The 17031-nt window shown below is 41.9% G+C and overlaps 1 protein-coding gene across 2 annotated transcripts in view; it reads left to right on the forward strand.

Moving 5' to 3' along the window:
- Positions 1-239: 239 nt before the first annotated feature.
- The window catches only part of plpp1a (phospholipid phosphatase 1a), a 118479-nt gene continuing 101687 nt past the window's right edge, over positions 240-17031 (forward strand). Inside the window, exon 1 of one of the 2 annotated variants that reach the window (XM_041194829.1) lies at positions 240-889. In XM_041194829.1, the coding sequence (XP_041050763.1) occupies positions 832-889 (58 nt within the window). In that variant the 5' untranslated portion in view covers positions 240-831. The remainder of the gene's footprint in view (positions 890-17031) is intronic. The other variant, XM_041194907.1, reaches the window with a different exon arrangement.

The following is a 17031-nucleotide window of genomic DNA, read 5'->3' on the forward strand; positions in this document are numbered from 1 at the left end:
AGGAGTGTAATAGGGTCAAGATTCTGCAATGTTGAGGCTCGATTGCAAAATTCATTTGCTTTGTACTCACGTATCTGTACAATCTAAAAAGTCATTTATGGTACAAATACATGATGGATTCATTAGCCTCACGTCACTGTATTGGTTTTTCCATTGAGGCCAGGAATGGATTGGCACTCCCCCAACCTTTTCTATTTCCTGCAGCTGGACAGCCTGGACTTGTACTGCCGGGGTTGGCGCTGACGTTTTTGGTAGGCGTTGCTTTGGCGAGCAGCCTTTTGTTTGGGCGGCCCCGGGGACAGAGTGGGGTCGGTCCGGGGGTTTTTCAGCCTCTCATTGTTCCCATTGTGACGATGCTGCCGCCGCCAGAGACCGGGTTCTGAGCCTCGCCAGCTAGCTCGAGCCCGATCAGCCCTGCGGAGGGCGGGACGGAAATCGGGGCCGAGCGGGAGAGGAGACGAGGCTTTGATTTTTTTTTGAAGGGGCAGGGGCAGGGGCAGGTGTGTTTGCTCTGTTCTCTGTCGGTGGTGTGAAGTAGGACATCGACAACAATCACATCTACACATCAAAGCTTGGATCTCCTCCTTCAGCTCGGCAGCAGAGATAGCCTGTGTCGGCCATTAGTCTTCACACTCATTCTCCAGCAGTTCACATTGTGCGGACTGCTGCCAAGGCGTCCTTTTAAACCGCACTCCCTTTCCCCTCCCACACACACCCCGAAGCGAGATCGTGCCGCAGACAAAACCAAGCAAATTTCAACTACTCGCAGAACTGGCTGCACGGGAAACATCCACCATCACCCCTTCAACACACGAGAACACCGGGAGGAAGATGTTTGACAGGCAGAGAATTCCCTATGTTTGTTTGGATATAATATGCATTATACTGGGTAAGTTTATATACAAATATTTATATATTATGGGTATATTGGTTTCCCTGCATCCAGCTTTTTGTTTATATGTTTGTCCATTTGAATGCGATTGCACATGATTTTTTAATAATGAACTTGCGATGTGTACTTTCACTGATTTCGGTTACTCCTGCCGTGTTTTGCTTCTCAACTCTCAATGAATGCGATGGTAAAAGGAGACGAGGTGAAGGATGGATGTGACCTGTGAAGTGTTCAGATTCTGATTAAAGAGGTAAACACGAAACAGTACGGGCTTGTTCTGGCACTCAATTTCTCTGCAGGAATAAAGTATTATTTTAACAGACGGTAAACTACTGCTGGCAGTTAAGTATTTGCTGCCACCACCCCACCACCGCCCCCCTCGTCACAAAGGGAACCGGTTTGTTAATGTGATCCAGGCGGTCTCCGCAGTCAGTCACTTAGTGTCAGCCCTTGGCAGCCTAAATTGTTGACTAGAGCAGATTTTTCTTTTTTCTCTCTCCAGTTAGTCCCTTTGCCTTTCTCCCTTCGCAGCTACGGAGCAAAACTTTCAGAGTCAAAAGAAAGGACACGAATTGATAAAACGGTTCGCTGCAAAAAAATAATTAAATTCTATACGGACTACAAAAGAAGGAGAATTAAATTAATAATTATTTAATTGCCCCAAATTGGATTTTAAATATTTAGCTGAACTAGTCAGAGAAACGGTGGACTTCAATTGTGATTTGCTAAGATAAGAAATATTGCTAAGCAAGGAACAAATGTAATTCATATTTTAGACATAGATTATTGACATTGAGCCAAAGCAGTCATCAGTGTAGTAATATTAATGATTTCTTAATCCCTGTCGAACAATTTTGGATACAGTTACCAGTTCGTAAACAATTCAGTGGGCTTTGCTCTTTCAGCGGCAAAGGTTTACATCAAGTCAGGTGAACTTCACACACGGTAACATTTTCAGTTACTTGAAAGAAGTTCTACGTTCTTTATTCGGTTGCCTTTTCAAACCTGGTAATATACTCAACTTTTATTTGTGGTAACAGTATTATTTTAACACTTGCTCAAGATCTTGGCAATGGGCCCGGGAAGAGCTGTTTTCATTTTACCTGTTATTTCTAGGACGGTAATGACATAATGGATATAATGACAACGCTAAAATTGGTTCAGACAAAGTCATTCGAAGAATAAAAAAGGACTGCCATTTATGCAGCGCTTTTCACGACCACCAGCTCTTTACAGCTGTAACTTTTGAAGTGTTTTCAGCCACTGTTGTAGGAAATGCACAGCTAATTTGGGCACAGCAAGTTCCCAGAATTATCACAAACAGCAATATGATAATGACCAGATAATTTGTTTTGTGTGATGTTGATTGACAGATAAATATTGGGCAGGATGTGTTGATAAGGTCCAAAATTACAGTAATGAAGTTAAAAATTATTATTATTAATGTTTGAATCTTGTGCATCCTGGTATGACTCATCGGCTCAAGTTTAAATGCAGATTGTAAAATGGTGCATATAATTCACTCTGCTAAAGTAGTAGGACATTGATTCACCTCTGTGATCCTGACATATTGACTGATTGCAGCTTTCTCATTGCAGAATTCTTCCACAAGTCATAGTCATTATGGTGCAAAAGGAGGTCATTTGGCCCATCAAGTTCATGCCATCTCTCCATGGAGCAAACCAGTCAGTCCCATTCTCCCCGCTCAATCCCCATAGCCCCAACCCTGGAATTTATTTCCCTCAAGTGCCCATCTAATTTTCTTTTAAGATCATTGATCGTCTCCATTTCTATCACCTTCGTAAACTGAGAGTTCCAGGTCATGACCACTCAGAATCACAGAATGGTAACAGCACAGAGGAAGGCCATTTGGCCCGTTGTGTCTGCGTCAAATCTCCGAAGGAGCAATTTACCGAGTGCCACTCCCTGGCCTTCCCCCCATAGCGTTGCAAATGCTTCCTTTTCAGACAATAATCCAATTCTTTCTTAAACGCCTCGATTGAATTGCCACCACTACACTCTCGGGCAGGACATTCCAGATCCCAACCTCTGGCTGTGTGGAAAAAGGTTTTCCTCATGTCTCCATTGTTTCTTTTGTCATTTACCTTCCACCTGTGCCCTCTTGATCCTTCCAGCAAGGGAAAGTTTTTCCCTTTCCATCTGTCCTGATCCCTGATGATTTTGAATACGTCTGTCAAAGGTATGACATAATGGATATAATGACAAAGTTAAAGTTGGTTCAGACAAAGTCATTTGAAGAATAAAAAAGATTGGCATTTACGTAGCGCTTTTCATGACCTCCAGACGTCTCACAGCTCTTAACCTTCTCTTTTCCAAGGAAAACAGTCCTAACTTCTCCAATCTATCTATGTAACTGAAGTTCCTCATCCCTGGAACCATTCTTGTGAATCTTTTCTACGCGCTCTCTAATGCCTTCACACTTTTCCTAACATGTGGCACCCAGAACTGGACAAGAAACTCCAGTTAAGGCCGAAAAAATGTTCTTTACAAGTTTAAACTAACCTTCTTGCTATTGTACTCTGTGCCCCTATTAATAAAGCCTAGGATGCTGTGTGCTTTATTAATCTAGTTCTAAGCCTGTCCTGCCACCTTCATTGACCTAGGCACACATAGATCCATGTCCCTCTGCTCTTGCACCTCCTTTAGAATTGTACATTTTATTTTATGTTCTCCCTACCAAAATGTATCACTTCACACTTCTCTACATTGAACTTCATCTGCCACTTGTCTGCTCATTTCACCAACCTATCTATGTCCTTTTGAAGTTTGACATTATCCTCCTCACTGTTCACAATGCTTCCAATGCTATCATCCGCAAATATGAAATTGAAAGGAACAGCTCAAAATTGGATGTGAGATCCACACCACCCAGAGAGTTGGAGAGTTATGTGATGGAGTGAATAGCTAGGTGATAAGACCTTGAGAAGATGGTTCATCAGACTGTTTCAATACAGCTACCACACTGGCATCTAACTGGCAATCTGGAAAATTACCTAGGTATGTCCTGTCCACAAAAAGCAGCACAAATCCAACCTGGCCAATTACTGCCCCATTAGCCTACTCTCAATCATCAGCAAAGTGATGTAAGGGATTGTTGACAGTGTTATTAAATGGCACTTACTCAGGAATAACCAGCACACTGATGCTCAATTTGGGTTGCAGCATGGTCACTCAGCTCCTGACCTCTACTGTTTTTGTCACTTAGCCAATATCATATTCATGTCGCCTTTATTCCACCAAAATTTATAACTTTGCTTACAATTCTGTTATGTGGCACTGTATTAAATGTCTTTTGGAAGTCCATGTACACCACATCAGCAGCTTTACCCTACCCTCATCAACCCTCTCTGTTGGCCTATAGTTGCTGGGTTTATCTTTACACCCTTTTAAACAAGGTTGCAATTCTCCAGTCCTCTGGTACCACCCCTGAGTTTAAGGAAAAACTATGGTCAGTGCATCTGCACTTTCCACTGTCACTTCTCGTTGTATCGTTGGATGCATCTCATCTGGTCCTGATTCCTTATCAGCTTTACGTACAGCCTATCCTACCACCACCTTATCAATTTTAAACACTTCAAGTGTCTGAATTACCTTGTCCTTTCACCATAACCTGTTCAACATCTTCCTTGGTAAAGATAGATGCAAAATATTAATTTAATACCTCAGCCATGCCCCCTGCTTCCATGTACAAATCTCCTTTTTGGTCCTTACTTGACCCCGCTCAACCTCTTCCAAACCTTTTACTATTTATATGCCTACAGTAGACTTTTGGATTTTCTTTTAAAGTTAGTTACCAGCCTTTTTTCATACAGCCTTTTTTCATACTCTCTTTGCTTTGCTTTTCTTATTTGCTTTTTCACTTCCCCACTGAACTTTCTATATTCAGTCTGATTCTCAGTTGTATTATCCACCTGACATTTGTCGTAAGTACTTTTTCTGCTTCATCTTAATCTCTGTCTCTTTCATCATCTAGGGAGTTCTGGATTTATTTGCCCTACCTGTTCCCTTCATGGGAATACACCTTGACTGTGACTAAATTATCTCCTCTTTAAAAGCAACCTATTATTCAGTTCTGTCGAAGGGTCATGAGGACTCGAAACGTCAACTCTTTTCTTCTCCGCCGATGCTGCCAGACCTGCTGAGTTTTTCCAGGTAATTCTGTTTTTGTCTATTATTCAGTTACCATTTTGTCTGCCAACCTTTGGATATGCGGCAGATAAATTGGAAGCATTCTTACCCCATTGAAGTTGGCTTTTCCCCGGATAATTATTCTTGCTCTGGATTGTTCATTGTCCTTTTCCATAACCAACCTAAAGCTTATGATACAATGGTCACTGGCTCCTAAATGCTCCCTTGCTGACACTCGATCCACTTGACCCACTTCATTCCCAAGAACCAGGTGTAGCAGGGCCTCCTTTCTCATTGGACTCAAAACAGATTGCTATAGAAAATTCTCCTGAACACAATTTCAAAACTCTTGCCCCTCTCTGCCCTTTACAATACTACTATGCTAGTTTATATTTGGGTAATTAAATTCCTCCCTTTATATTGACTCTATAATTCTTGCATCTTTCTGTAATTTCCTTACAAATTTTCTACATCCTTCTCATTAGTTTGTGGCTGAGCAACGTAATTGCACCATTTTTATTCCTTAGCTCTAACTAAATAGATTCTGTCCCTGATTCCTCTGGGACACCCTCCCTCTCCTCTCTGATGCTTTCCTTAATCAATACCATCACCCTATTCCCCTTTCCTTCTTTTCCTGTCTTACCTGAACACCTTGTATCCAGCAATGTTTAATATCCAGTCCTGCCCTTCTTTGAGCCATGTCACTGTTATAGCTGCAACATCATATTTCCAAATGGTAATCTGCACCTGTAACTCATCAATCTTGTTTACTACGCTCACATACATAGTAACCCTAATTTAGACTTTATCACTTTCTCCCTTACTCCGAACTCATCTCATACCTTACTATTTCCTGCTGTAGTACTGGGTCTCTCCGAGTATTCTATGCAGCATGGTATTCCATGCTGATATTATTTCTTCGTTCCCCAAGTTAGTTTAAGTCCTTCCCAATAGCATTAACAAAGAAAACGGTCCCGGGTCTGTTTAGACGCAACCTGCCTGATTGGTATAGGTTCATCTCCCACAGAGCCAGAAATCTACAGCTCTCCCTCCTGCACCATCTTTCTAGCCATGCATTCATCTGCTTTATCCTCCTATTTCTATACTAACTTACGCATGGAGCTGGAAGTAATCCAGAGATCACTGTTTTGAAGTCCTGCTTACTAAGCTCCTACCTAGCTCCCTGAATTTAGACTGCAGGAACTGCATCCCTCTTTCTGCCTTTATTATTGATACCAACATGGACCACGACTGCTAGCTCTTCACCCTCCCCACTCAGAGTGCTCTGCAGCCGTTCAGTGACATCCATGACCTGGATGACCATGACATGCAGTGAGGCAACATACCTTCCTAGATTCACGTCTGTGGCTGCAGAAAAGTCTGTGTATTTCCCTGACTATTGAATATCCTATCATTCTTGCTCTTCCAGTCTTCTTTGTGCCTCCTTGGTGCCATGGACTTGGATCTGACTGCACTCCCCAAATGAATGATCACTCTCATCAGTATCTAAAACTGAATACTGGTTGGAGAATAAGATGCACTCAGGGGCTTCTGCATTAAGTGTCTGTTTCTTCTTGATGGCTGGTGCCCACCCATTTCCACTCATTGCTTAAAAAATGTTCTTGCTATATATTTATACAGAAAATGTTATTTAGCCCATCAGATACGTTATTTACCACAAAAAACCCATTCCACTTTTTAATTAGCACAACCCATTATAACTGTAGGTTCGGCAAAATTGTTTCTTGAAAAGGAAATTATGCTAAACTCCAAAATATTTGTCGGACCTTCTAATCTGGTTGATTTCAAAGCAGAATAAATCGAACAGTGTGAGGTTCAACATGTTCTACATAACATTCAGTCATCTGTTAGTACTTTTTGTTATAATTCTGGACCCTCATCTTAACCAGATAGTCACCCAGCCCAATATGTTAATCAACACGGTGATGCACAACATTTAGGGAAACATTAAATGTCACTATCGCCATGAAATAGGATTCATGTCTATTCTGGAGACGCCCTGCTGCACTAATTGTAGATGTTGATTCTACAATTGTTGTAGTCGATAGCATAGCAATTTGCTCCCACTGCGGATATATTTAACCAGGACTGTATCTGCCACACTGTCCACACATTTCTTTTACTGTAAGAATAGCTTAAATAGTGGACAAAAATAGTGGAAATGAAGTTTCCTTCTTCCTTTATGATCAATGTACTTTTTTTGTGGAATTATGACAGAAGTCCGCAGTGTATTTCCATTTGTACATTGTAAGTCAACCAACCTTCCAGGGCTCTTGATGGGGGGCATTGTCCATAAATCAGTTCTGATGGCTTTGGAACTTTTTGTTCTATAAAGAAAGCAGCAAAAACTTTTGGATGAAACTGGCCAGGCATATCTTCCACTTGCACTCTGACAAAATATTTAATGAGCTGTAACTGTCACAGCCAACAAACTTTAGATTCCGTTCAGTTCTGTAGAAAATAAAATTGACCTTTTGCCAGACTGACAAAAATGAAGACTCAATATTTGAGTTTTGCTGCATAATGAGACATGTTGTCAAACCTTTTCGACTTGCATTCATCAGGACAGATGCAAGAATACCAAATTTCAAAGGGAGCAACAATTGATACAGCATGAGAAAAGGGTGCTGATTCTGATTGATCAAGGTGTTGCCATGGAGTTTGCATCAGTGAAATATTGTCCCCATAATTTTGGTTAATTCAAAAAAGTGCAATGCGTGGACATGATCCTTTTTCCTGCAGAGGACAGGTCCGTGGGTATGAATATTTGTGACTTCTAATGAGTATAAGCAAGCCATATTGCAGGCCCAACCGAGAATCTTAAATTGATTGTTAGTCTAATTCTTAGCATACTTGGGATTATTCAGCAAGTGCTGTACAATCGCAGAATCACATCTAATGTTAGATATTATGTTCTGAGTTTTGCAAGCACGGGCTGGTTGAGTATGATTGGTACTCACCGTTTCTAGATTTTTGCCATTCATTTTGATCTATCCATTTTAGGTCCAAATTGGACACCCTAAATTTGCCTACATTGGACTCCATTTGCCACAGTTTTGCTTATTCACTTAATTTGGAATATCTCTTTATATTCTTATGCTTCCATCCGCACTGCTTACAATGTTAACTATATTTATGTCATCAGCAAACTAGCATACATGCCTCTTTATCTGGTAATCTAATTTGTTAACATGTCCAGTGAATATTTGTGGCCTCAACACAAATTCCTATGCTACACCAGTAGTCATATGCTGCCAATATGGGTACCAGCACATTATCTCTACCCTCTGTCACCTGCCACTCAGCCAATTTCCTAACCAAGTCAATAATTTACACCAACCTACATAGAAGTTAAGAGTCCCCCATTAGAACCACTCTGTCTTTACTACATGTTTGTCTAATCTCTGCATTTGTACATTCTGCCACTTCATAGTTACCACCAAGGGGCCTACGCATAACGTAAAAACAAAATACTACAGGTGATAGAAATTTGAAATAAAATCAGAAATAGCAGGTCAGACAGCATCTGTTGAGAGAGAAGACCTTTCGTCAAAATTAGAAATGTAAATTTTAAGTGAAGGAGGGAGAGTAGGAAAAGAACACACGGGAAGGTCTGTGATAGGATGGAGGAAAGGGGAGAATTAACAATAGGAGATGCTCCATTTGCGTAGATGAGCCTAGCTCCAACAATACTTGAGAAACTTGATGCCAACTAGAGCAAAGCATCCTGCTTGATCAGCACCCCCTCCTCAATTGGTGTACGGTAGCAGCAGTATGTACCATCTATAAGATGCACTACAGCAACTTGCCAGGGTCCCTTTAAACACCACCTTCCAAACCCCTGACCACCACCGCCTAGAAAGGCAAAGGCAGCACCACCACCTGCACATTCCCTTCCAAGTCACACACCAGGATGACCTGGAAATATTTTCACTGTCACTGGGTCAATAATCTAGACTTACTTCCAAAAACCACCTACACTAGATGGATTACAGTGATTCAAGAAGACCTTCTCAAAGGAAATTACAGATGGGCAACAAATGTTGGCCTTGCCAGTGATGCCCACATCCCACAAAAGAATAAAAAAGATTGATGATGCAGGGCCAAAAGGAGTGATAATGGGACAAGTAACGAAACAAAAGATGTGTCTAGAAGAGATATGAATGGCAGAATCATAAACAGCCACAGGCAGGTAGCAAAAATAAGAGCAAAAGAAGAGTTAAGCCAAAACCTCCAAAGGAAAACTAAATAAAATGGGCAGAGATTGCAGTCTAAAATTCTGAACTCAATGTTGAGTCTGGAAGGCTACAAAGTGCCTAACTAAAAGAAGAGTTGTTATTCCTCCAGCATATATTAAGCTTCATTGGAACACTGCAGGTGACCAAAGACAGAGAGGTCAGCATGAGAGCAAGGTGGAGAATTAAAATGACAGCCTACTGGAAGCTTGGTGTTATGCTTGTGGACTTGATGGAGCTCCGCCCAGTCACCCAATCTTCACCTAGTCTCCCTGATGTAGAGCAGACCACTGTGAGAAGTGAATACAGTATATTAAGTTGGAAGAAGTATAAGTAAATCACTGTTTCACCTGGAAGGAATGTCTGTAGCTTTCTAGAGGCGAGAAGAGAGGAGTTAAAAGGGCAGCTGTTGCATCTGCTGCACTTGCACGGAAAAGTCCCATGGGACGAGGGGAGGTGTTGGGGATGATTGAGGAGTGCACCAGGGTGTCGGAGAGTGCACAGTCCTTTTGGAATGCTGAAAGGGGAGGGGAAGATATGTCTGCTTGTGGCATCCTGCTGGAGGTGGTGGAAATAGTGGAAGATGATGCATTGAAAACAGGCTGGAGGGGTGGAAGTTAAGGGCAAGGGAAATCCTATTATGGTTTAGGGAGGGGAAAGGCTGAGAGCAGAAGGGCAGGAAGTGGGATGGATAGGGTCAAGGGCCCTGTTGACCATGATGAGGGAGAATTGTCGCTTGAGGATAAAGGAAGACATATCAGAAGTATTGGTATGACGGCTGCATCATCAGAACAGATGCAATGGAGACTGAGAAACTGGGAAAATAGAATGGAGTCCTTACAGGAAGCGGGGTTTAAGGAACTGTATTTGGGATAGCTGTGGGAATCATTGGACGTGCAGTGGATATCAGCCCATTCCCAGAGACAGAGATTGGAGACTCCCACTGCAATCTTAAATTCTTTTCCATTTCTTATTCCTATCCATAAAATCCCCACTGCGTGTTTACCTCTTGTTATATCTTCGCTTATCATTGAAATGGTTTCACCATTAAGAACTAAAGGTGCTCCTCTCGCTCTCCCCAGAGGGAGAAGGACTCCTCTCCCTCTGCCAGTTTCGCAATCCTTCCAGTATACCTTATAACCCGGTATATTCACTTTCCAGTCCTTCCATGGTCTTGCAGCCATGACTCAGTAACGGCTACCATGTCATACCCTCTAAGTTGAATTTGTACAGCAACTCATTCAACTTGATGCTTATACTACATGGTGCTCCAAGGTGCCATGGTTAGCATTCTGATTGTTCTTCTAACAGTCTTCATCCTTATCTTCAGAGTTAGCTATTTACCTGTTGTACCTGTCAATTGTATCTTTTATATTGGAATGTGAAGCATCATGTGTTTTCTATAGAGAACTTTCTGACTGCCCCTTATCAGTCATAGAAAATAAGGGCAGGGGTAGGTCATTTGGCCCTCCGAGCCTGCTCCGCCATTCAATATGTTCATGGCTGATCCTCTATCTCAACACCAAAGTCCCACGCTCTCCCCATAACCCTTGATGCCTTTAGTGTCCAGAAGTCTATTTCCTTCTTAAATATATTCAGTGTTCTGACAGCCTTCTGTGGTAGAGAATTCCATAGGTTCACCACCCTCTGAGTGAAGAGGTTTTCCTTGTCTCAATCCTAAATGGCCTGCCCTGTATCCTGAGACTGTGACTCCTTGTTCTAGAACCCCCAACCAGAGGAAATGCCATCCCTTCATCCAATCTGTCCAGCCTTGTCAGAATTTTATACGTTTCAATGAGATCTCCTCTCATTCTTTTAAACTCCAGTCAATACAGGTCTAGTGAGCCCAATCTCTCCTCATACGACAATCCTACCATCCCAGGAATCAGTCTGGTGAACCTTTGCTGCATTCCCTCTATGGCAAGTATATAAGGAGACCAAAACTGCACACAATACTCCAGGTGTGGTCTCACCAAGGCCCTGTACAGCTGCAGTAAGAGGTCCTTGCTCCTGTACTTAAGTCCTCTCGCAATGAAGGCCAACATACCATTTGCCTTCTTAACTGCTTGCTGCACCTGCATGCTTTATTTCACTGACTAGTGTACAAGGACACCCCGGTCCCTTTGTACATCAACATTTCCCAATCAATCACCATTTCACTAATACTCTGCCATTCTGTTTTTCCTACCAAAGTGGATCACTTCACACTTATCCATGTAATACTGCATCCGCCATGTATTTGCCCACTCACTCAACCTGTCTAAATTGCCTTTAAGCCTCTTAACACCCTCCTCATCGCTCACATTCTCACCAAGTTTTGTGTTGTCAGCAAACTTTCATTTTAAAAGTGCTTGCATTTCTAATGAGAGTTTGCGATGTAAGAGAAGTTAAGCCAACATGGGTAGAAAAACTGGGCTGTTGCCTGGCAACAGGGTCCAGAGAGGTAGGCCCCTCCCACAGACATGCACACAGAAAGAACTAGAAACAGCAGTTTGATTTGGAAACTGTTTGAATTCAGTTGGTTTTGAAGACAGCTGCCAAGCAGAAGCAACCCAGAAGGGGCAGCTAGCCAGTTCCAAGCTAAAGTTGGTTGAAAGTAGTGGCTCGGGCGAGACCGGAGCAAAGGAGACAGATAGCCAGTCCCAAGCTAAAGAAGAAAATCCCTAAGCAGACCTTCTAGTCAAAGGACGGACAGGAACCTGGAAAAGGTCCTGTTAAGTGAAGTTAAGAGGGCAGAGAAAGACTCCAAACTTCAAGCTGAAAGCTCCAAGCTGCAGGAAGCAGAGTCAAAGCGATGTAAAGGCTTGTGGAAGCCAGAAGATCCAAAGAGACAACTGAAGTTCTGTAGCTCTTTGCTATGGACATGTGAAGCAGTGATGCCCTGTTGACGGCTGAGTCGGTGAGAATGAGTGCATGGAAGACAGCTTGAGGCATGTGGTGACACAGGGAAGACGAACATCAGAAGGAAAGTTCGATACCATGGAGGTGAACCCTTGCGGAAGGTGTCTGAGAGAAAGCATCAGTTTGGGAGAAGATTCCAAGGAGAGTTCTTGAAAAGTGGAGATTGAAAACCCTTGTGTAAAAGACAGAGCTCAGTGAGACTGGTTGGCTCATGGTGTAACAAGCATTTGGTGAGGGCATTTTGGAGAAATCCAAAGCATCTGTCTGGGATGGCATCTGTCACTTGGTTTCAGAGTGTGGTGTGTCTGACCTTGGGTTGCCTATTGGTACATGGACTGTTACCTACTGTGAACATTAGATTATAAGATAGCTTTTGTGTCTTATGTTATCGTTACAAATTGTACATATCTGTAAAGGTATAGATGTGGGTGAAGGAGTACTGTAATTTGGCTCATCTTTTCTTATTTAATAAATGTTTTATGTTTTTGTTAAAAGTTCATCAGCTGACTCTGGTGACTCTGTTTAGTAGCCCCCTCTGCATGTATCTAAACAAACAAAAGTTAGGATCTATCAAGCTGGGTTCCACCCTGGGATCAGGCCTGTCCAGGGGTAACCTCAGCTGGGGATCATAACACTTTATAATAGACTCTAGCATTTTCCCTACTACTGATGTTAGGCTAACTGGTCTGTAATTTGCTGTTTTCTCCATCTCTCCCTTTTTAAATGGCGGGGTTACATTTGCCATCCTCCAATCTGCCGAGACTGTTCCAGAATATACAGAATTTTGGAAGATGACAACCAATGCATCCACTATTTCCATGGCCAACTCCTTTAGTACACTGGGATGTAGATTATCGGGCCCTGGGGATTTATCGGCTTTAAGTCCCATTAATTTCTCCAGCACTTTTGTTTTATTAAAACTAATTCCCTTCAATTCCTCTTTCTCGCTAGACCCTTAGTTCTCAGAAGTTATTTGAGTCTACTTCTGTGAGGACAGAACTAAAGTAGTTGCTCAATTTCTGTCATTTCCTCGTTCTCTATTATAAATTCTCCCGTTTCAGACTATGAGGGACCTACATTTGTCTCCACTAACCTTTTTCATTTTACATACTTATAGAAGCTTTTACAGTCTGCTTTTACGTTCCTTGCAAATTTACTATCATACTCTATTTTTCCCCTCTTAATCAATCTCTTGGCCCTCCTTTGCTGAACCCTAAAATGCTCCCAATCCTCAGGCTTGCTAGAAAAAGTAGCAACTTTATATGACTCCTCTTTGGATCTAATACTATCCTTAATTTATTTTGTTAGCCATGGTTTTCTTATTGTGTTTTTGTGCCAGAAAGGAATGTATAACTGTTGCAATGCATACATTCGTTCCTTAAATATTAGTCATTGTCTATCCACCATTATGCCTTTTAATGAAGTTCCCCAATCTAAGCAAACTAAGTTTCCTTTAAGATTTAGGACCCTAGATTCAGATCAGATTACTTCACTTTCCATCCTAATGAAGAATTCTATCATGTAATGGTCACTGTTCCCTAAAGGACCCTGCACAACAAGATTATCAATTAAACCCATCTCTAGCACAATACCAAATTTAGGATAGCCTGTTATCTGGTCGGTTCCTCGACATATTGGTCTAAAAGAAACCCATCTCATACACATTCCAGGAATTCATCTGCCACAGTATTATTGCTAATTTGTTTTGCCCGTCTGTATGTAGATTAAAGTCACTCATGATTACTTAGCACCCTTGTTACATGCATCTCTAATTTCCTGTTTAATGCCGTCCCTACCTTACCACCACTGCTTGGATGGCTGTAGACAACTCCCACTAATGTTTTTTGCCTCCCTTAGCTCCACCCAGATTGATTTTACATCTAGATTTTCTGAGCCAATATCCTCTCTTACTATCGTACTGATTTCATCCTTAACCTGGGATCCTTAACCTAGGTGGCCACGCCACCTCCTTTTCCTTTCTGCCTGTCTGTCGCAACATTCACCTGTGTTTAGCTCCATCAACTTATTATAGTATTCAAAATAATGCTGCATTAGTTTTAACATAATTTTATGCCAAAAAAGGCCTTGTTTGTTGAACCATTATATTTAACATACGTAAGACATGTGAAGATAGAACTGTTGTTAATTATATAGTATTGAGTAATTATGCTCAGCTGATGGGTATTAACTAAGGATTTACTTGTATTCCTATGAAAAGGAACAGACTAAACTGTGGTTGTTGGATGAGGAGATGTATGTTTGTAATGTGCATCTCTGTAAATAAAAGCTTATAAAGCATGTAAAGATTAAGATCCAGTACTATACTTCACTGCTTTCTGAAGTAAAACAACTGTCACCATTTTTCTTCCCCTTTTTTTCTGGCAGTGGTGTCTTATGGCAGGGTACCACAAGTGTCTGGGGCCAAGTGGCCATTACGTATGGTAGCACAGCACTACATTTGGTCAAACATATTTGAAGCATGAAAGGGATGGACATGAGGCTGGAGATCAATGTTAGTGGTCTTAGAGCTGAGTTCTGTAAGTGTTAATCACAAAATAATTCTAAATTCCAATTTAATTCTAAATGTCCCATTTCCGGCTACATTTTTCAGATAAGAACTTAATCAGATTGTGATGGATGTAGCTGATAACCGCAAGATACTTAAGAACCTCACTTTGTGGTGCAATATGAATTAGATGGCATTAAAATAATACACCAGCCCAAAGGTTCTTGTAACAATGTAACTGGCAAATTCTACCTAAGTTTATATCAAAATTTACCCCAATCCTACTGTTGGCAACTTGTACCAAATATCCCGAAAATCTCAATCACCTATGCCTGAAGGTAAAAATCTTTGTCAAACAAATGAAAATCATCATAAACAATCAGGTCTGAGGAAAGCCTGGAACATACATAAAGGAAGACTTAAAATCCATAGAGTCACAGGGCTGGATTTAACACTCCCCTGTTGCTAGTTTTGAAGGCAAGGGGCACATAAAATCCGGTGGGTTTTGTGCCCATCACATCCCAGCACACCCCTGCACTCGCTGCACTTTTACCAGTGGTGGGAAGGGTGGGGGTGGTGGTGCTGTCAAGTGACTTATCTGCCCATAGGCCTTTTGAGCTCTTGAAGTGGCCATTTAATACCCACTTAAGGATCTTATCCCGCCATTGCTAGTATTTAACTGGTGGCGGGAGTGTGCAACCCAGCAGCTTTCCTGCATGGATTGGTGGTGGGAAAGGGGGATGACTCTTTAACAGGTTCCCTGGCCCTATTAGAGGGTCCCCGCAGGCCTTCCCACTACCCTGGTTCCCTGACCTCTTGATCCCCCACCAGGGCCTGCCAATCTGGCCTTGCTGAGACCCCCAGGCTTACCTCTGGTCAGAGCTCGGCATGCCTTCATGCAGGTCTTACAGCAACAAAGGCAGTGGCCTCCTCTCCTGGTGGTGCTGCCAGTACTGGAGAGCTGCCAGCCTCTGATTGACCAGCAACTCTTTGAGGCAGCAAGATGGCTGCCTGGAGCAAGGGCAGGTTTCCCTCTGACCTTTTAGCTGAAGGGCCGGGGACCACAGCGCCCCATTAAATCCAGCCCATAAAATAATCCTGCACAGAAAGAGGCCATTTAGCCCATCAATTCCATGCCAGCTCTTTGTAGAGCAATCTAGTTGGTCCAATTTACCAACTGAGCCAGTGGAGATACTTACCTACGTTTATTGAAAGAAAAGTCATATTTTGATGTAAAAGGCATACTAAAACCCATTAATTTTAACATTTGATGGGTGCTAAACATGGACAGGTGTTCAGCTAAACAAAATAAGTGACAGCCATTCACTGACTCATTCCTCAGGGCAATGCCTTGACCTAACAGGGTCAAGATACCTGGTTTAAATTTCAAACAATTCTTGGCAGTTAACTGTCAGTCACCATCAGTGGTGTATACTGCATGCCAATGTCACTTGCCATCCAATTAACACTCTCTTCACATACGGTATAAATTGTTGTTTTCCCCCTTATATTGGTATTCTTGTGAGTAACCTGATGAGTGCAAGATGAAAAGCTTAGATGTCTCTTTTTTCAGCAATACTCAAAAATGAGACATGGTTAGCAGAGACTTGAAGAAAAAGAGAAAAGCGTGTTGTTTGCTTTTTCAGTCTAAACAGTACTGAAAAAGTACTTAAGAGAAAAAATAACATTTACATTCAGATTCATGTTTTATTTGCCTGTTTGTGGTTGATGAATATGGGTCCTTATCAGACCTGAAGGAGGACAAGATGTTGGCGATACCACTGGGAAGCAGTGCAGATTTTCTTTAAATATGCAGTGTCTTGCTACTAATGTGCTTTGGGAGCAGACAGGACATCCTTACACTTTGGTTCAGTAAACACATTTCCCAAATATTTCATGTTATGTTTAATGTTTCCTCAATGGCATATCTTAAAACCACAGTCCCTAGTTGCTCAACAAAATTGAAGCCCACAGGATTAAAGGGACAGTATGGATACCAAATTAGCTACGAGTCAGAAAGCTGAGAGCAGCTGTTTATCAGACTGGAATAAAGTATACAATGGTATCCCCCAGCGGTTGGGATTAGGGCTACTGCTCTCTTTCATCTACGTTAATGACCGGAACTTGGGTCTAAAAGATAAACTTTCAAAGTTTGCTTAAAAGGTGGAAGTTTGGGAATATAGTTAACAGTGAGGTGGATAGTAGCAGGCTACAGTAGAATATAGACTGGTGAAATGGACAGACACATGGCAAATGAAATGTAATGCTTAGAACTGTGAACTGATGCACTTTGGAGGGAAGTTTGAGTAGAGGCAATATAAACTAAA

This window comes from Carcharodon carcharias, chromosome 1 (genome assembly GCF_017639515.1).
Source record: "Carcharodon carcharias isolate sCarCar2 chromosome 1, sCarCar2.pri, whole genome shotgun sequence".
Taxonomy (NCBI): domain Eukaryota; kingdom Metazoa; phylum Chordata; class Chondrichthyes; order Lamniformes; family Lamnidae; genus Carcharodon; species Carcharodon carcharias.